Source organism: Lontra canadensis, unplaced genomic scaffold (assembly GCF_010015895.1).
Source record: "Lontra canadensis isolate GAN:19392208 unplaced genomic scaffold, GSC_riverotter_1.0 scaffold57, whole genome shotgun sequence".
NCBI classification, from domain to species: Eukaryota; Metazoa; Chordata; class Mammalia; order Carnivora; family Mustelidae; genus Lontra; species Lontra canadensis.
Window position 1 is genome coordinate 3,619,545 of NW_022631051.1, and position 20,160 is coordinate 3,639,704.

The 20,160-nt window shown below is 45.2% G+C and overlaps 1 protein-coding gene across 1 annotated transcript in view; it reads right to left on the bottom strand.

The window, feature by feature from the left end:
- LAMA1 (laminin subunit alpha 1) overlaps positions 1–20,160 on the bottom strand; it is a 155,672-nt gene that overhangs the window by 47,058 nt on the left and 88,454 nt on the right. Inside the window, exons 20-33 of the mRNA XM_032875723.1 lie at positions 18,991–19,097; positions 18,274–18,454; positions 17,550–17,686; positions 16,704–16,940; positions 15,216–15,359; positions 14,500–14,679; positions 12,917–13,102; positions 12,252–12,379; positions 11,476–11,596; positions 9,304–9,441; positions 4,763–4,884; positions 2,371–2,457; positions 1,899–2,092; positions 1,256–1,398 (exon numbers count right to left, since the gene is read on the bottom strand). Coding sequence (XP_032731614.1) covers positions 1,256–1,398; positions 1,899–2,092; positions 2,371–2,457; positions 4,763–4,884; positions 9,304–9,441; positions 11,476–11,596; positions 12,252–12,379; positions 12,917–13,102; positions 14,500–14,679; positions 15,216–15,359; positions 16,704–16,940; positions 17,550–17,686; positions 18,274–18,454; positions 18,991–19,097 — 2,105 coding nt within the window. The remainder of the gene's footprint in view (positions 1–1,255; positions 1,399–1,898; positions 2,093–2,370; positions 2,458–4,762; positions 4,885–9,303; positions 9,442–11,475; positions 11,597–12,251; positions 12,380–12,916; positions 13,103–14,499; positions 14,680–15,215; positions 15,360–16,703; positions 16,941–17,549; positions 17,687–18,273; positions 18,455–18,990; positions 19,098–20,160) is intronic.

Genomic DNA, 20,160 nt, shown 5'->3' on the forward strand with positions numbered 1-20,160 from the left:
GGGTAGCTCAATTGGTTGGGTGTCTGATTCTTGATTTTAGCTCAGCTCAACCTCTTGGGTTGGTAAGATTGAGCCTCACATTGAGCTCCATGCTGGGTGTGGATCCTGCTTAGGATTCTCTCTCTCCCTCTCCCTCTGCCCCTCCCCTGCTCGCTCACTCACATGCTCTCTCTCCCTTTCAAATAAATAAATAATTGACAAAGTGGTTTAAATAAGAGCAAGTCATTGAAAAACAGCTAAAACTTAAATCCAATATTTAGCTTACTTGATAAATTTAAAATATTGTTATATTTCTAGGGTCCATACTGACAAAATAGTATTGATTGTTTGTGTCTATAGTGATTAGAAATTCAAAAATTTTTTGAGAATTTGTCTTTCAAAAATGTCTTACTCCATCTGAGGAAAAATAATATAAAAAACATCTCTTAGAGTTCCCCAACCTTTCTTTATGGCCATTATGTCTATAGAGAAAAGAGCACCATAAACAAGAATGGATGGTTGAAACAGCCAGATTCACACGCCTCAGGAAATGTTAAGTCTAAGAAAAGCGCTTTTATTTAAAAAAGGCATTCAGGAAGGACTATCCCTTTTATTACCACATGACACAGTGAATTGATGATCTCAGGTCTGAATGTAAAGATTTTAAGCAAAATTAAGAATCTCTTTTTTTTTTCCAGTCAGAAGAAAAAAGATGCTAACAGTAGAATGTTGTCTACTAAGCCAGTTTTTTCACTTCTCACCCTCTTGTTTTGGACCCAGATCCTGTTTGACTAAACATAAAACTATGATTTACCGCCAGAGATTTTTAGACAGACTTCTAGGGAGAAGAAAATTTTGTGGCTTACAAATCTAGTTAGGAATACATTTACAGAAAACAGTTGACCTTCAGCATATTCCAGCATTAAAAGAAGATACCATCTACTTTTTTCTCTCCTGTATTTGTAGTAGGACAACCGCTTTAAAATATCCAAGGAGGAGTGAGTGGGCTCTTGTCTTAGCCCAAAAGGCAGCAGGGCGGTTGGGAAGGGATTTATAAGGAGACATCTATGGAAAAACGCTTGAATAATTGGAGTAGTCCTGCACGGAACAGGTTAGTGCTGGGATGCTGAATTCCCGGGTTACCCTGCAGAGAAGCCTGGATGCCTGGTGAGAGGACAGACAATGACAAAACCCTGTCCTCAGCAACTCTCTCTCTCTCTCTCTCTCTCTCTCAGGGACATAGGTTTCTACCAATCTCTGTATTCCCAGTACCTACCCGGAGAGATTTTGTTGTATTTTCCAGGGTTGACAAAATTCCATATGGGACAGGGATAATGCCAGTGAGGTTCACAGAGAGGATGGTGTCACCAATATTCCCTAAGTCATTCAGCAGCACGCCTACACACTCATCATCACAAGCTAAAAGAAAAAGAAGTTGAGGTCAATGCAATGTGGTATGCACATTTTCTCATGGATTTGCACTAGCCATTCTGCAGGAGACATCCATAAGCAGAGCACATGGCAAGACTTGCATAGACCACATCCGATCTCATTCCCCCACCACCTGTGTGCCCCGGAGGTAAGCAGCAAGTGCTAAGCCTATTCTCACACAATACCACGGAGCCTCAAATCACATCAGTGACTTCCTCGGGGTCCCACAGAAAGAAACAATTGATCCCCTGTGTGGATCCTAGGCCTGGTGCGTGTTTTCTTCTACCGTCCCGACCTTCACAGTGCATGCTCTCTGGATCTTTGACTTAGACCAACCGCAATGAATTCCAAACGCACTTCCATTCAGAGCCTGGCCTGTCCTATCCTCAGACAGTTTGCAGACACACTAAATTTATCCCGCTGGTGCCACAGCAGGAACACAATGGAGAGAGAGAAAACTCTTTAAACACTGAGAGGAGAATACCCACAAACACAATCGCTCTCCAGGAGAATGTGCCTCGGTTTGCATTCCTGGCATCGGAGCCCCGTGGCGCCTGGTCTGCAGACGCACTGCCCGGACCTGCGGTCACAGTCCCCGTGCACGGAGCCACGCGGGCTGCAGTCACAACTCTGGCAGGTGCCACCCGGCACTCGAGGGTTCCCGTGATAGCCAGAGGAGCACCTACAGAAAGGAAGATACACATGTGGACAATAAGATCAACACCAGCCAATAGACACACCAGCTTCCGTCCAAGGACAGCGATCCTTTCTGCCAAATGAAAAACAAAGAACACGGGCCCGTGGACCGCATTCCACTGGCTGGGAATAGTAATAAGATTCCATATCAGTCACCCACAACCAAACCGAAAAAGTCTCCCATATCAGGTTAGTAAAACCGTCCTGTCTGCATGAAGGCAGGGGACATGTGTAGCGACTTCCGTGGGGCACCCCCCCACATACCTTTCACAGTACTGTCCTTCGTAGCCCAGAACACAGGCGTCACAGCGGAAATCGGCATCACCTTCCAAGACGCAAGTGGGGCTGAAGCTAGAAGGAAAAGAAAATATCTTTTTGAATCCTCAGCTCTATAACTTCAAGTCTCCCTTATGCGACTTGCTCATTACTCTTAGGATGGATGACACCAGACAACCTTTCCAGGGCTGAAAATCTAGTGGGGGCAAAAAGAAGGAAAACAAACACGTGATTGACACAAACACGTCCGTGTCTCGTATCCAAAAGATACTCAGTGCACACCCGTCCAGGGCCAACCGAGTGCACGCGGAGGGCAAGACTCGACAGACTGCCATGAATCTGTGCGATCCCGCACCTGACCACGAATCAGTCACCAAACAAGAAAGCTTTCCAGGTGGGAAGGGTCTTGTTCCGTGACTGCAGGGCATTATCACCTGGCTCCCAGGATGGAAAGGGGACTGGGGAACCGGGCAAGACCACGAGCAAGCGTGGAAAGGTGCGGCTGGACCTGTGCTGGTGACTAGTGGGAAAGGAAGCAAGGAGAAATGGCAGGGGAAGGCCCACGCACAAGGAGGCTACGATCTGAAAATAAATGAGCCTAAAGGTAGGGAGCCATGTGATACGCCTTTAGAGGCAAAACGAAAGAGCCATTCAAAATGTAATAATCCTCTCAGGTCCCCTCACTCCAGAATACAGCTTTGGGCTCTTCCCTCCCCGTTTAAATGACCAAGGCGCCTTGCGCCATCTAGTGGCACATCTGGGTATCTGCAAGCAGCCGAGAAAAACCGCGGGGAGAGCCTGATGTTTTAACCTGTGCTGAGTTTCCAGAATGACAGGCTTCTCTTATCAGCCCCGCTTCTGTTCGGACTTTTTTTTTTTTCCCTCTTTAAAGACTAAAGGGACAGGCTTAGTGGAAGCACAAGATATGTAGAAAGTAAAGCATGTCCGCTATGGTCTCTCAGGCGCAGAGCTCACACAGATAGAGGTTTCTTACCTTTGCAGTCGCTTCCTCACATGTAAGATTTATTAGTGTGCATTTGGGGGTGGTTAGAACATTTTTTTGATTGCAGAAGTAAAATATTCAAACATTACACAAATGTGCAAAGTAGAAGGTGAACTATCCTTTCAAACATTTCTCTGGGCTCATAGAGCCATGGAGCTATGGGCATGGATACACGTGGAAATACGAATTTTCACTAAAACAGCGTATCATGTTTTCAGTTACATAACTTAATTGGCCATTTCTCCAATTCTGCGCATACATATATACGTAGTTCTCGTCTCAGTGTTTGTACAATCTTTCACTGTGTGTGTGCACTATATATTTTATATTTTATATATATACATATTTTATAGAAAAAATATATATATGTGTGTGTGTATATATATATATATATATATATACACACACACATATATATATATTCCCTGTACATAGATATTTCGTTTTCCCCTGCAATTGCGGGTGAATTTAGTATAGCTAAGCCATGCTAAAATAGACCCGTCTTTACACACACATACAAATACTTCTATAACTTAGATGACAGGTGTGGAATTGGGGAGTCAAAATGGGTAATATATATTTAACACAAAACGTTAAATAGTAGTGAGTGTAGATTTTAAGACGCTTGCTAGTTTAGAAGGAAGCTAACAGTGCCTGTCATTTGGTACTCCTCATCAAGCATCACTCACTGGGAGACGATAAAGGAAGATTCAAGCAATGATTACAAAGAAAGCTGCATTTTAGTATACTAAGAGTTGGTTTTCTGTCTGTACATGTTCAATGTCTTGTCAAATAGTCTCGGCGATGATAAAACGGTATTTATGAATTACGAGTTCATTTAAACCAAACAGGACCCACAGATATTCCAGTTTCCACATAAAACCTCTGCTTCTTTTTTGTGTTCTGATAATTCTATCTGAGTATCACGACTTCAAGGCAGAGCCTGGCCCCATCTCATCATCATGAAGCATTTCTGCACCTCAACAGTCATGGGCTTAGACAAATTCTAACCCCATTCCCTGAAACAGGAACTGAATGCTCTGTATCATTTTTCATAAAACCAGTAACAACCCATCTCCAGTTATGCTGGACAGAGAGGTGGGAGGCTAAGATTATTCTCTGAGAAACAAAAATTAGAAGTCCCTTCTTGACTTGTTCCCATTCAAACACCCCAATACCAACACAGAGATTTTGCTTTGGAAAAGATGCTCTTCAAATGCTGGGATCATGAACACTTTCTCTTAAATGGAGCCTTTCTCGACAGATGGAGAAGATTAGTTAAAACAGGCCACTCGGAGAGCCTGTAAAACGAGGCGGAGGATGGAGGCAGCCCAGCTTCGCCAGCAAGGGCGTGCGGGCGCACCTCCGCGGGCTCACCTGGCGGGGCCGCTGCGGGGACAGGCGCATGGAGAGCAGTCACCCACGGAGCCAGTCACCTTCCCGTAGTACCCAGGGGCGCACACATCGCAGTGGTCCCCGGCGGTGCTGTGCCTACAGTTCTGGAGCCCCAGGTTTCAAGAGGAGAGGAAAAGAATGGGAAACGGTTTAGAAATCACCCTTACCTCTGGTAATGCTTAAGCAAGCCACACTGCTCATATCAGGGAGCATTTTTTTTTAAATAATAAAGAAGGGAGAGCATTTTATTCTTCCTATTTTTAAAATCCTGGAAACACTGCCATCTCTGACCTTCATTCATTTTAATACAGTCTAGAAATTAATACAGTCTTTGCATGGAAAATATACACAGGGTTAAAATACATACTTTATACACACATACACACACAGAGGGCTCCTAAAAGCAGCCAATCTTCAGTTCCTTAAAATAGGGATCTATAATATTTAGCAACAAATGATTTGAAGCACATCGGTTTTGCACACATGTGGGGCACTGAAAGAACAGAAGTGAACAGATGATTTAGGAAACAGGGAAGAAAATGCCAGGTGTTACAGCACCCCCAATAGATTTCTGCAAGAACCAAATCATTTCTAGTTACATTGGACGCCATCATTTCCATGACAGGTCCTACGATCCTGCCATTAAAAAGTTCCTGAAGCTAAAAGAACAAGTTTTCGTTGACATTTCTGAGATGAAATCTGCTTTGTCCACACAGTCCCTAGGCACTGCATTATGTGGCTGATGTAAGTAGAGAAAGACGGGTAACAATGACAAACTAAAGGACACTCTATCCGTGGCAGGGAGAGAGGCTATGGAAAGACACATCTTTATATATCTGAAACACTATTTTTAAGTTCCTTTTGATTAAAAAATATTCCAGTATTTTAGGTTTTAAAATTACATTCTTATCTCACCTGATAGAAGTAGATTTTATTAGGATCCACATGCCCTAAATGTGCTCTCTCTTTAGAAATAAAATTTGCAACCTCTTAAAAGGTGTTAAATATTTGTTTTATTTTTATTTTAGATTTATTTTAATTTATTTGACAGAGATCACAAGTAGGCAGAGAGGCAGGCAGAGAGAGGGGAGGAAGCAGGCTCCCCATGAGCAGAGAGCCCGATGCGGGGCTCGATCCCAGGACTCCGGGATGATGACCTGAGCCGAAGGCCGAGGCTTTAACCCACTGAGCCACCCAGGCGCCTCTCAATCCTTGTTTTAATGATATAATACAAATCTGATGAAGAATATTAGATGGGCGAGGACTGAGCAGATTTCCTGGCTGTCATTGCTAACATCAACTCTAGCACCAAACGCTCCCCAAATACACAAAGGATTATGGACTTCCTGGCTTTCTTGATCATAGAGGACCGAAGGCAAGCTGTCCCAGGGTGGCAGGGAAAGGAGAACCCGTTAACGTCCACTGACCTGCAGGATGAAATCCTTGCTGTGGGAAGTGCACAGATTAGGTGTGCCAGTCGTTCAATTGTAAAACCATTAAGTGGTATCTCCTGGGAGCGGGTACTCAGGGATAGGAACTCCCAGGATATCTTGGTGGTCCTGAGTCTCCCCATTCCTTTCCAGGTCACACTTCTGGCCAATCATTTTTATGATAATTCCGAGTCCCAGGGACATGAAGGGGTGGAGGGACACCTTATATGCTAAATGACAAAACCAGATCCAAAATGGCCTTGATGCCCACCTATGTAATAATCCATAAGGGGTGCTTAAGGGATTTTGTCAAATGGAAGTGCCCTGTTGCACTAAACCACAAAAGAGACCTCACAAGATGAAGAGGCAGCGGTGACCAGGCTGGCAAAACCCGTGGGCTGCATTCACGGCACACCTAGCGTCAGAGAGCAATGCTCCTTACGCACCTGTAGCAAAGGCGCTGGGCTCTGGGAAGGATACTTTAACCGCAGGATGGTACATGCATTCTACCTTTCCATTGAACCATCGGATATATAAACAAAGCAGATTTCATCTCGGAAACATCAACAAAAACTTGCTCTTTTAGCTTCAGAACCTTCAGACCAGGAGGGCTGAAGATTTAGAGGTATGAGAAGGAGGACTCTAACCATTTCACAAGTTACTAGCTAAGATACTGCCACTCTTCATGCACAAACTTGACCTAGCGGTTTGTTGCAGTGGCTCCAAAGATTCAAAATGCACCAATTCCAGGAATAATCAGGGCTGCCCAAAGAAGAGTTGAGCTGCTGTGGGAGTGAGCTTCCCATGGTAGGAGGTGTGTAAATGTTCATTAAATTACTGCTTGGCATGAATGCTGCAGTTCAGACTTAAGCCGTCTTGCAGCAGATGTATCCATCGTGGTGTACTGTGAAACTGAACAGATCCAGCTGACAGCGCTTATGAGTTCCAGGTAACATCTGGCCAACCTCTTCCCGCAGGTGGGGAGCTGTCCAAAAGCGCTCTTTGTTGATGCCAGGGAGACTCCCTGCCACAGTCTTTCCTGCACTGGGATACAAAGGCTGTGTTCTTTCTAGGGTACGAATCAACAGGTCAGCTGCTGATCTTAGAACTTCGTTCTGGGGGCGCCTGGGTGGCTCAGTCATTAAGCATCTGTCTTCAGCTCAGGTCATGATCCCAGGGTCCTGGGATCGAGCCCCACATCCAGCTGCCTGCTCGGTGGGAAGCCTGCTTCTCCCTCTCCCACTCCCCCTGTTTGTGTTCCCTTTCTCATTGTCTGTCAAATAAATAAAATCTTTTAAAAAAGTAACGAACTTTGTTCTGGTGGATTTGGGCTAGGAAAGGCAGGGTAGTAACTGAACGTCCTAGGAGTACTCAATCTTGTTAAAATGGTTAGCCCACCACGTAAAGATGCAGCGTGAAAAGAACTGATTGACTCCTTTAACTGTCCATGAGACCTTTGTCCCCATGCCTGGCCAAGGGACCTTTTCCAGCTAATTGCATCTCGATTTCAGTTGCCTGAAATCAATTTTCCTTAAATTCTTTAATGAGATTTTCTCATTTTCTCTATTAAGACTTTTTGCCCGGAGCATGAGCTGATTAAAGTGCATACAGTTTTTTTTTTTTAATAGTGTTGTAGCTATCTGCATCTTCATTAAGGCCATTTCACCTGCTATGACTGGAATAATTCTTCAGTTCCACATATATAATGGAGTCAGCAAAGGTTAACACATATCTTTTTAATGGGAGAAAACCATGCTGTGTGTCAGTTTCTAAGTTCACCTGCGCTCTGCCGTAGTTCAGCAGTGTTCCCGGTGGAAATGACCTTCCAATTCCACAGATGAAAAATGATCCAAATAGAAGACAGGTTTAGAGAGGCTGCAGGGGGTTGGGAGCCTGCTGTCCTAATTCTCCCATCCCTTCCCTTGTGTCTAGGCAACACCCAGGAGCTCTAAATCTTCATTCCTCTTGGTGGGCAGCTCATTCCCCTTCATGGAGTTATTTTACCTGAGGTGAGTTAGTCGTGGCACAATTTATACAAGTAACCAATGTTCCTACAAGAGTTACTATTTTTAAAAAAATTTCCAGAATAGGTAAAGAATATCAGATTATTCTAGGTTATCAATAAGACCTCAACTTGATCAAAATCACAGACACAAGAGCTGGACTTCGGTCAAGGTGACAAGACTTCCATCTGGACCATTTGTTCCTTTTCAGTAATCAGACTTCTCCTTATGTTTCTAAGGCCAATCTTGGTGTAGGGCATTAAAAAGAAAACCACAGGCCCAACATGGCATCCCTTAGGCCAAGACACCAAACCAGGGCTATTACATAGCCTAACTAGTTTCAACCTTCCCCCAAAATGTATTTAATCAGTCAGGAATTTTCTGATCAGCATCAATGAGGTAACCTGTCACATGGGCCCTTCCTCCCTGAAAAGGAAGAGGAGGTCCCAAACCTAATCAGACTCCTGCCCTCCCCTCTATGGGAAAGTGATCTTGCCTAGAACAATCTTTCCTTTTCACTAATAACTTCCTTGCCCACCCTCCTTCCCCCCCAAAATTCCATTTTGTACAACTCCTCAGAGCTCCCCTCTAGCTTGATAGATGGAATACTGCCCAATTCAAGAATCACTCAATAAAGCCAGTTATAACCTCAAATTTTGAATTTTGTTTTTATATAAGAGAAAGGTGGCTGAGAAGCAAATGCATACTAAGACATCCATGAGAATAAGCATTTAAAAAAAAAATGCAAGGACAGAAATAAATGCGTAACATGGGCATTAACTCATTGTAAGACCCCAGGTGACCCAGTTCTAGGACATAAAGGTCTCATCTAGTTTGACTCTAACCAACACTGCAAGTACCCTTAACTCCCAAATTGATGCCCACAAAAAAAAAAAAAAAATTCCATGACCAGGACTCATAAAAGATTTTGCACTAACAACATCTGACCTCTTAGCTGAGCCTTTTGGAAGGAAATTTATACAACGTTACAGTTAGTTTAGGCTCTCTCTAAACCAAGAACTTCGTAGGACTCTGGAGCAGAAATTCAAAGGCCGAGTGCCTCCTCTGAGAACCCACACAACAAACCTACCAGACACTTCCCAGTTTCTGGGTCACAGGTGTCACTGTGGTTGTTGCAACTGCAGGGTACGCAAGGGGCAAGCAGAGGGTGGGGTCCTCGGCTCCTGCCTTGCGAGAGCTTCTCCCTGCGGTAACCAGGTGCACAGTCCTGAAGGCAGGCAAAAGGAAATCAACAAACATGATTAAAACAATGGACAGAGGACTTGTAATGAAGCTGACACCAATTCCACTTCTGATCTCCATTTATGATCAATATGTTCTGGGACCAGTTCTGTTGTGTGGGTTTTTTTCCCCCCACACCAACCAATGTCTGGACACTGGCTGGGTATCCCACAATTTAATTCTGACACTACTTGCCTGAAGATAGCATCCAATCTTACAGATTAAGGGCTCAGTTCTAGAAGATTGGCCCTGTCCAACTACAGATACCAATCACAAGTTCAGACTGTCACTTGTACTCCTGACAACTGGCTATAGGTTGGAGGTTCCAATGCCCCCCTCCTCGGGTTTGATTAATTTGCTAGAGTGGAGTGCAGAACTTAGAGAAACATTCTAGGTACAAGGTCGCTGGTTTACTATAAAAGGATGTAACTCAGGAATAACCAGATGGAACAGATGCAACAGGAAGGGGCCTTGGAGCTCCCATGACCTCTCTGTGGGCACATCACATGTTCACCAACCAGGAAGTTCTCTGAACTCTATCCTTTTGGCTTTTATGGACTCTTCCTTACAGGAGTATAATTGAGGAGATCACTGGCCCCTGGCTATTGATTCAACCTCCCAACCCCTTCCCTCTCCCCTGAGGTTCAGGGGTAGGACTAAAAGTTCTCCAACTTGATGGTTGGTTCTTTTGGTGACCAGCCTCCATCCGTAGATGACCTAGGAACTTTTCAAAAGTCACCTCATGAACATAACAAAAGACACCTTCATAGATCTCATCACTTAGGAAATTCTAAGCACTTAAGAACTCTGTGCTAGGAAACAGGGGATGAAAACCAAATAGCTATTCTTATAAATCACAGTAATGCAACTTGAATAAACATTTCTCCAAAGAAGGTACAACTGGCAAATAAGCACCTGAACAGAAGCTCAACATCAATCATTAGGGAAATGCAAATCAAAACTACAATGAGCTACCACCTCACACCTGCTAAGATTACTATCAAAAAATAATCAGAGTTGTCAAGGATGTAGGAAAAGTGGAACACTTGTGCACTGCTGGTAGGAATATAAAAAATGGGGCAGTGCTGTGGGAAGCAGTAGGGCAGTTACTCAAAAAGTTAAAAACAAAATTACTACATGACCTAGCAATTCTTTTGAGCATAAGCCCCAAAGAGCTGAAATCAGGGTCTCAGAGATACCTGCATATAGCCTTTCAGGGCAGCATTACTCATGACAGGCAAAAAGTCAACTCAAGTGTCCACCGATGGATGAATTAACAAACCAAATGTGATAGATACATACAATGGGATGTTATTCAGCCTTAAGAAGGAAGCAAATTCTGGGGCGACCGGGTGGCTTGGTGGGTTAAGCCTCTGCCTTCCGCTCAGGTCATGATCCCAGGTTCTTGGGATCGAGCCCCGCATCGGGCTCTCTGCTCACCAGGGAGCCTGCTTCCCCCTTTCTCTCTCTGCCTGCCTCTCTGCCTACTTGTGATCTCTCTCTGTGTCGAATAAAAAAATATTAAAAAAAAAAAAAGAAGGAAGCAAATTCTGATACATGCTACAACATGGATGAACCTTGAAGACATTAGGCTAGCCAGGCATCAATGAGAAATACTACAGGATTCCACTTACATAAAGGACCTAGAGTAGTCCGATTCACTAGGACAGCACAGTGGTGATTGCCAGGAGCTGTGGGGGTGGGAGACTGCGGAGTTCGAGTTTAATGGGTACAAAGGCCTGTACAATAATGCGAATGTATTTAGCCCTACTAGCAATGCACTTAAAAATGCTTAGGACAGTAAAGTTTACTTTTATGCAATATTCAGCCATAATTAATTTTTTTTTTTTTTTGAAGAGAACACTTATATAATTCAAACTCTGATCATCACTTGGGAGTTGCTCTAACAAGCCTATTTCAGTTTGAAACAAGAAATGGATTTTATTTTTTAATTTAAATTCAACTAGCCGACATACAGTACATCACCACAGGTCATGGATTTGAACCACAGTCTCCTTACCTGACAGGAGAACCCAGCCGCGCCAGGAGGACAGAGACACTTCTCTAGGAGGGACGCCACCTCCTGTCCTGGGCGCGAATTTGCCGCCTTCCTGCCAACCTCCATGGAAATATTGGAGATTCTGTGAAACCGTTAAGAAGCATGAGAGGGAGGATTCATATGGAGAAAGACACTTTCTAGGAATCTGGCACATTATGTAATGGATTTGCACATATATTAAACCAGAGCTTTCCTGCCAGTTTGGGAGTAGCTCCTACCCGATTACAAAGGGAATGTGTGAGAGCACCTTAGGCCTGTCATTACACAGTGGTGGGCCCCAGCGGACATGTGAGGACTTAAAAATAATATTCCACAAAGCACATCTGAAACGACTGAAGTCCTAGTTTGGCCATAACCTAGTAGCTTCCTTTATGGGATAAGTACTAAATGAGCAGGTGACCGCATTCTTGATGTGTCATGACAAAGAAATACTATTCAAACTTAAGGGCAGAAAATAGAATTTTTGTTTTGTTTAGTTTTATTTATATGTTAATCCTTATCTAAGATATCACTATTATGTGCTTATATTTTATGTCCTCATTAATTGGAGGATGGATCCTCTAGGTCATTTTCCATATTTCATATTCATATTAAAGTTTGGTGAGGAACCAAGTATACATATTTGTGTACACACAGACACATACTAGTAAAGGTAGGAAGTAATAAGGGTGAATCAAATCTCTTCCGTTTGATTTCAAATTTAAAAAAAGCTTTTCATTCTAGAAGGTTCCGAGTACCTGCTTTGCTGTAATCCTTGACCGTAAGATGCTTTGATGAGGATGTACTCAATGTTGCTAAGGACAGACATGAAATCGGGGCGCGAGACAGGTTTTTCAGAAACGGAGTTAAAATACTTCCAAAAGTTCTGTGGACAAGAAACACCTTCGATTACATTCAGATTACAGATCGTCAGAGGCTTATGAATTTAGGAATTCTTTTATAAATTTCTCTGGGAGGGAGCCTGGTCTTGTGCACAAGAGCAAGCCTAACCAAGGAAGCTCTCCCGGGGGGTGGGGGGGGTGGCAGGAGTGCCAGCCTCGAGTAGCAGCAGACACACATCACCTGCGCAGGGCGAGCCGCGCGGCCCACCGTCCGCGGAGTCTGTGTGAGTGTGCGTGCGCACTGGCCAGGTCCACAGGAGCCCAGAGACTTCACACCATTACCTCCACACGGATAGAGACTTGTGCACCACGGGTAAAGGATTTGGGATGTAATTCACAGCAAGTTAGCATAAGCCTAGCATACAGTTCTTGAATATTGTTTCTACAAATCCTGCTAAGCCCACTGGAATTCTGATCCCGGTGGTCCAGCTCACTCTGCTACGAGCAGCTCTGTCATTCTACCGCACCCAGAGCTAATGTCGCACCGTCAAGGGGTGCGTAGGAAAGGAGGACATCCTCACCTCTTTCATTCCCACTTCCTGCTCTTGTCGTACTCCGTTCTCCGGGGCGGGCAGGTCCACGTAAATAACCTGCTTTCTGGTCCGGCCCCCTTTGATGAGCACTTGGGGCTCAAGGTTGAAGGTGCCGACGCCATCGGAAGAATAGAAGGCCACGCTGTACTTCAGGCTGCCGCCGTAGGCCAGGAGCTAGGGGGTCGTAAACGGTTGACTTCTGACATAGCCCTGGCTTAAAACTGTTTCTTTACAAGCCTGCTGCCATTTGCAAGAAATCCTGGGTCCCAGACATACATCACATGGGTGGAATTGGTCGTCTGGAATTTGTCTTCTTAATTCTACTTAATTGTGGATTAAGTTGACTCAACCCATAGCTTTTTTTTTTTAAGTGAGGTTTTAAAAAGTTTTTAAGAAAACTTTTGTTGGGGTGCCTGAGTGGCTCAGTGGGTTAAAGCCTTGGCCTTTGGCTCAGGTCGTGATCCCGGGGTCCTGGGATTGAGCCCCGAATTGGGCTCTCTGCTCAGCAGGGAGCCTGCTTCCCTTCCTTTCTCTCTGCCTGTGATCTCTGTCAAATAAATAAATAAAATCTTAAAAAAAAAAAAGAATATTTTTGTTGAGACATGTCTGGCATGTAAAAAGCTGTACATATTTAAGGTGTACAACTCATTGAGTGTGAGGGGGAGGATACACGGGTGAAGCCCCCAACCCCATCAAGTCCACAGCCATCACCTCCCAGAACTTTCTCTCCATGGCACCCATGGAGGTATGGCCAAAGTAACAGATCAGTGGGGTAATGGTCCTGATTCTTTTCAGGCTCCTCTGAATTTAAAAGGACCTAGAGCTATGGGAATGTTGGACACATATTGGCAAATTTTAAAGATCTGGGTGATTTCACACATGAATGCCAGTGTTTATTTAAGCAAAATAGTGCCTTCAATACCCTGTTATACCAGGTTTTTACTTTCCCCCTAAATGAATATCGATTTGTTGAGAAGAACCATAGCACTTGAACTTACATTAATAAAAAAGGAAAAATATTTGTTGAAGGACTATTTGAGGAAGGAGAGATTTTTAAAAGACTAAGATTTTAAGTAATCTCTACACACAATGTGGGGCTCGAGCTCACAACTCGGAGATGCATGCTCTTCTGAGCTAGTCAGGTGCCTTAAAAATTTTTTTTAATTATTTTTGTAAAGATTTTATTTGACAGAGATAAAGAGCACAAGTAAGCAGAGCGGCAGGCAGAAGAGGGAGAAGCAGGCTCTCTGCTGAGCAGGGAGCCTAGTGTGGGACTCGATCCCAGGACCCTATAATCAAGACCTGAGCTGAAGGCAGCTGCTTAACCAACTGAGCCACCCGGCATCTCTTCCCTCCCAACCCTACAAAGACTTTCAAATAAAAATTATTTGAGAGCCATATACATTTGGGGGGAGGGATTTTTGTAAGCATTAAACTTCTCCAGCTCTACTTAGAGGGAATAACCACCTCGGTTAAGGGTAGGCTAACGCAGTCCATCATGATTTCAAACCACACCTGTGTCCTCCGGGAAACGCAGACTGGCTCTAGGCTGGTGGGGGAGGGGAGCTCACCTGGTCTCCCTGGAACCACTCTGGCAGCCGCCAGTAAAACGGTTCTGCGTGCACGTGCCGCCTGACGGTGACGGCGTCCAGGAGGACATCAGGGGCCTGGTAATACACCCCCTCAGTCGTGCCCCTGAGATTGCTCTGAGAAACCACTCGCAGGAGGGGCTGCCCTGAGCCAAGTGTCACCTGGTCATGGAAGGGAAGAAAAACAGACCTGAGAGCCCGAGTTTACTCCTCACCTTTGATTCACCAGATTCTACTATGGTTTCACAGACCAGGTAGCTTCAGTATTAAAACGGGAGTCCCAGAGACATCACCTTCCAACTCCAACACCTGGGTTCATAGGAAAACTGGGTGTGTTTTACACTACTGCCCTGAGGGGCAAACTTGCTCCGCTGGGGCAGGATATGGTTACGTGAGGAAACTGGTGTGTGTTGCAGTTCTGGCTTCTCTCCAACGAAAGCTTTTGGTAGATTAGCTCAGGAGCAACCCTGAGCGCCTTCAGCTCCAGCTCCACTGATTTCCTCGGATGGCAGAGACAGAGCTTGGATTCGTAATGAACCCAATTAGCTTCCTGGAATTTCTAATGCTCTAAGAGCAAAATTTAAAGTAAGTCCTTGACTCTGTCCCTTACTGTCACCCGACTTCCATGGAGGGGGTGCAGGGAGGGAGGGAGGGTTTAAAAAAGCACGTTAACACATTTTCCTGCATGTGTAACTTACTGGTGTCCTCACATAACCCTCCAGCTCGGAGCAGACTTGGGACAGCCCGAAGCAGAAGCAGGGGGTACATCCCAGAGGGTCATCGGCACGGAGGGCATAGGTCCCAGCTTGACACTCGCTGCAATGAAGACCCAACACATTTTCCTAAAGAAGAGAAAGGAGGACTCATTTATTTTAACCTGAAAAGAGAGAGAGAGATGTGACTTCTGAACAGAAATGAAATGAAACACAAAAATAATTTTGGACCCGCAAGCGTCCCCAAAGCAGCTGTTTCCCTAGGCAAGCACCCTAACCTCAAGGCACATCCACTCCCTCAGGCACCATGGGTGACTCATCAGAATCCTCATAGAAGCTTTGGGAATATATAGGGTCCCTGATGAGCCTCTCCTGGAGCAAACCCGGGACACCGCCCCGAGAACCCAGGTGACTTTGATAACGGGTCAGGAGGAGGTGATCACTGAGGCAGGCCCCTCCCATTCTGATCTCTGTAACGAAAGCGGCTGTCGCCTACATGGTAAGCCAAAAACAGGTTCACTGATTACCCCCAGGCCAGAGTATCTGCATGAGTTTCCCTTCCTCCTCCCTAGTCACTAAGCAGCCCGTTACTCTCTCTCCCTTATCACCGGCACCTGGAAAAGCCCCGGCGGAGGTAACCAGTTACCTCCTAATAACACAGCACAATGGGGAAACCAGTGGAAATACACGGAATTAAACAGGAGGTTGAAATCTTACCTGCTGGGAAAATACAAAACACAAATTTCCTCCATCCTGGTCAGTACATAGGAAACAATAATTACTCACCAGTTGGAAAATCAAATCTTCTTTTATTTATTTATTTTTATTATTTTAAAAATTTGGGGAGGGGGCAGAGGGAGAGAGAGAATCCCAACCAGGCTCCATGCCCAGAGTGGAGCCCAGCCCGAGGCTCAGTGTCACCACCCTGAGATCATGACCTGAGCTGAAATCAAGAGTCGGACACTTAACCCAGGTGCCCTGAATCACAAATCTTCTTGAAGCCCCGTGCTATCTATTTTACCTGTATACCCAAGATAGACAGGCTGCTCAGCTGCCTGGAACACCTGCCAAAAAACTCAGAGTGTTTTTCCATTCAGGTCTATCATCTGACACTCATAACGACCAGTAAAAATTCCATTTAAAGAATCATCCATTGTTCTAGAAGAGCATACCCAGAATTTAAGGTCAAACCCAGAAGGTAGTGAGGACTCACTAAGAAAAGTGTCTAAAACCTAGCTGCTGATGTAAATGGTTACAGATTTCATTTGTTTGACAGAGAGAGCATGCAGAAGCAGGGCGAGAAGCAGACTCCCCGCTGAGCAGGGAGCCCAAAGAGGGGCTCCATCCCAGGACCTCAGGATCATGACTTGAGTGGAAGGCAGATGCTTAACTGACTAAGCCACCCAGGTGCCCCTAATTTAAATAGTTAAAAGCCTCAAAGTCGTAATGATGAGTGAGAGAGGGAGCCATTACCTTGCAGGAGCAGGTACCGGTTTCTGCTGCACAGTTGCACAGACCCCGTTCCTCATCACAGGTGTCCGCCAATGTCCCTCGCAGATCACAGTCACAGGCCACACAGTCTGGAAAGTCTCTGTACCCCAGGGAGCACTGATGACAGCTGGGTCCGCTGAAGGCCGGCTTACACCGGCAGTGGCCAGTGAGCACATCGCAGCCGGGACTGAAGGCCCCAACCCCACTACAGTTGCAGGCCTGGGAAAATAAACTCACTTAATAAAAAGGTACCTTCTACATTTGCATCATGTACATAGGTTACAGAACACTAACTGTGGGGACTTTATATGAACACGGGGGTCTCTTTCACGACTCACCTTGCCATGAGCCAACAGCAGGCAGCAGCTGCCAGCCTGGGGCACACGCGCACGGGGCTGACCCTGTGACCCCACACCCAACCCAGCAGCAGCATCCTACACGTCAAAGTCAAGTCTGTTTCCAAAAGGCAAACTATACCCAAGTTCAACTGAGGAAAGGTACCCTGAAAATAGAACCGCTGCAGATGGGATTCAACTCCCCCCGCCCAGGAAAATGACTTCTGCCCTTCTCCTGGAATATCGTGTCCACAGCAGCGCCTGTGTCAAGGGCACTAAAATAAAGTTTCCAAACCATCAATTCCACGGTGGGGTTCTTGGAGAAAAAAGAATAATGTGCTTTAAGGCAGCTGCTTCTTGCACCTGGATGCCTGGACCCGTACTAAGTTTTAAATAGAAACCAGGGAGCTGTTCAGCAGGTCAAGGGCACAGATGAAAGAAAAGGAGTGAACCTCGCCCTGGCAAAGTACTTCCCAGCGACGGTGGTGCATACCTGGCATCCCAGCTCTAGGTCGTGGCCCCAGTATCCGTCCTCACATTCATCACAGGTGGTGCCCCGAGTATGAGGAGGGCAGATACACTCCCCCGATTCAGGGTGACAAGTGTGCTGTGTGTGAGCGCAGTCACAGGCTACAACAGAGAAACACGCATCAGGACCCTCGTGCAGTCGAAGGGGTTAGAGCAGATGCCACAGGTTGACTCCTTTGGATTCACTATCTAAACCGTTCTTCTAGTTCCTAATAGAGACCTTGTGATTCCCAAGGGCACCTATCCCTGTCTCTCGGGAGGGGGCTCTTCCTCCTTGTGGAGAGATGTGGTTGCAAAAGGGGTAATCGGGACAGAGAAACAGAAGCAGGTGTAAAACAGGCACTGCGGAGCATTGATTGTGTGCCAAATGCCGTGGTAAGGACTTTATGTCCCACATGTAAAGTAACTTCTGGGTGGAAATTATAATTAGCTTCTCTCTTCTACAGATGAGGTAACCAGAGCTAACTGAAGTAATTAATCTAAGTCCCCACAATTAGTAAAGCCTGATCAGAGATGACAGACAAATTAAGCATGGGATCAGGAAACAGAAAAAAAAAAAAACATAGGAAATCCTCCAGGTTAAAAAGAGAAAAAGTAAAGGAGCTTAAGAGAACTGGAAGTCAAAGGAGAGCTCAAAGAAAAGTCTGGAAATCACGATCAAGCCTCAGATAATGAATTCCAGAGCTCACGTGTACAGCCGCCATCCTGGTAGGCGTAGAATCCGTGTGCACACCTGTCGCACTTCTCCCCAGCCACGCCTGGGACGCAGCGACACTGGCCATCCTCAGAGCAGTCGTCTGACACAGAGCCTGACACGTTGCAGTCACAAGGCAGGCACCCGAGCCCCGCGTCCAACCCGTAATAGCCAGGCTGTTGCACAGTGGGGGCAGGAGCGTGGAAGCCAAAGTACATTTTAGTTAGCCACGAATCCTTACGAGCATGTTTCCCAAATCAAACGTCAATGTTTCATAGAATCCGAGAGTGGTCATGACATCACTCCAGTCCTTTGTAAACCGAATACAGACTCTGTAAGTCAGGACACCTGGCAATCACCAGCCGTGCTTAGGTCAGTAGCTCTTTCTGGCAGTCCTGAAGGGCATTCCGCTTGAACCAAGGTCAAGGTATCAATTATAGAAATCGCTGACAGGGGGCGCCTGGGTGGCTCAGTGGGCTATGCCTCGGCCTTTGGCTCAGGTCATGATCTCAGGGTCGTGGGATCAAGCCTCGCATCGGGCTCTCTGCTCAGCAGGGAGTCGGCTTTCCCCCACCACCCCTGCCTGCCTCTCTGCCTACTTGTGATCTCTATCTCTGTCAAATAAATAAATAAAATCTTAAAAAAAAAAAAAGAAAAAAAAGAAATCGCCGACAAACACGTGAATGTCTGTAATGGCCAATAGGCATCTTACCAGGCACTGGTCACACTGCCGTCCAGTCACATGTGGTTTGCAGTCACAGAGTCCAGTCTCCAGATGGCAGACATCAGAAAGGGAGCCTTTCCTGTGGCATTCACAGGCTAACACACACACAAGAGACATATTTGTGCCCATTTCTGGGTGTGGTTGTGGTAAGATCCCTTAATCCCCAAAGGAAAAACATTAAACATTCATGTTTCAAATCCTAAAACTAAAAGAAAAGATTACTCTGCAAGAACTGTTAATTTAGTGTTTTTCCAAAAGAGTAAGCCAACCCAGGGTTGGTAGAAGGAGCCATTTCACAGAAAAACCACTGAGGCTCTTGAGATAACAATTAGCAAATTATCTTAACCAATTGCATGAATTCCTTGAAATTGTAAAAATGAGCCACCAAGGTTTATCAACAAATCTTCATAAAAAAACATACAATGGAGATTTCAAAACCAATTTAGCCCTCTCGTCTTATTCCGATCATGTATTCAATATTTAAATATTTTAAAGCTCAGTTATAACAATCTAAATAGCTAATATTACATTTCATAGTTTAATGTAAAACATTTCCCTGTTCTAAGTCGTGAGTCACCTGTGGCCCCAATATACTCACCTTCAAGCCAAACATTTCAGTTTTACCTACGGTTATAAGGCTGATGTTCAAAACTACAAAGCCCCCCACCTTTGCAAAGTGGTACAACTTAATGGTTCCTGAAATGTTTAATTGATATTTATAGCACAGCTGTCAATATGTACTTCATTGAAAATACCTAATAAGCTCTTGACCAAATACCCCAGAAATGTGCATGGTCTTTGAACACTTGGACTTCGGAAATGTACACTCTCTCATATGTTGTAATGATATAAGAAAAGAAAAGGAAAACTCCACAAATTCTTTCAAGCCGAGCATACTTTGTCCCACAATGATCTGCGGGGGATCATGGTAGATGCTGGAAGGCTGAGTTTCAGAAGAAAGGCAGTGGAATTCTGCCTCCGTAAGGAACTGTGTCCAAGACGCCCCTGGAGGTGTTCCCCAGTGTAGGTGGATCGTCTAGGAATCCCCCCCAGGCTAGGCAAGGGCAAGTGGCAAGAGCCACTCACTGCTGCCCATTCTTCTAGCTTACCCTTGAACACTCAACTCACTTTTGCATTAAACACGGTTCCTGGGGGGGC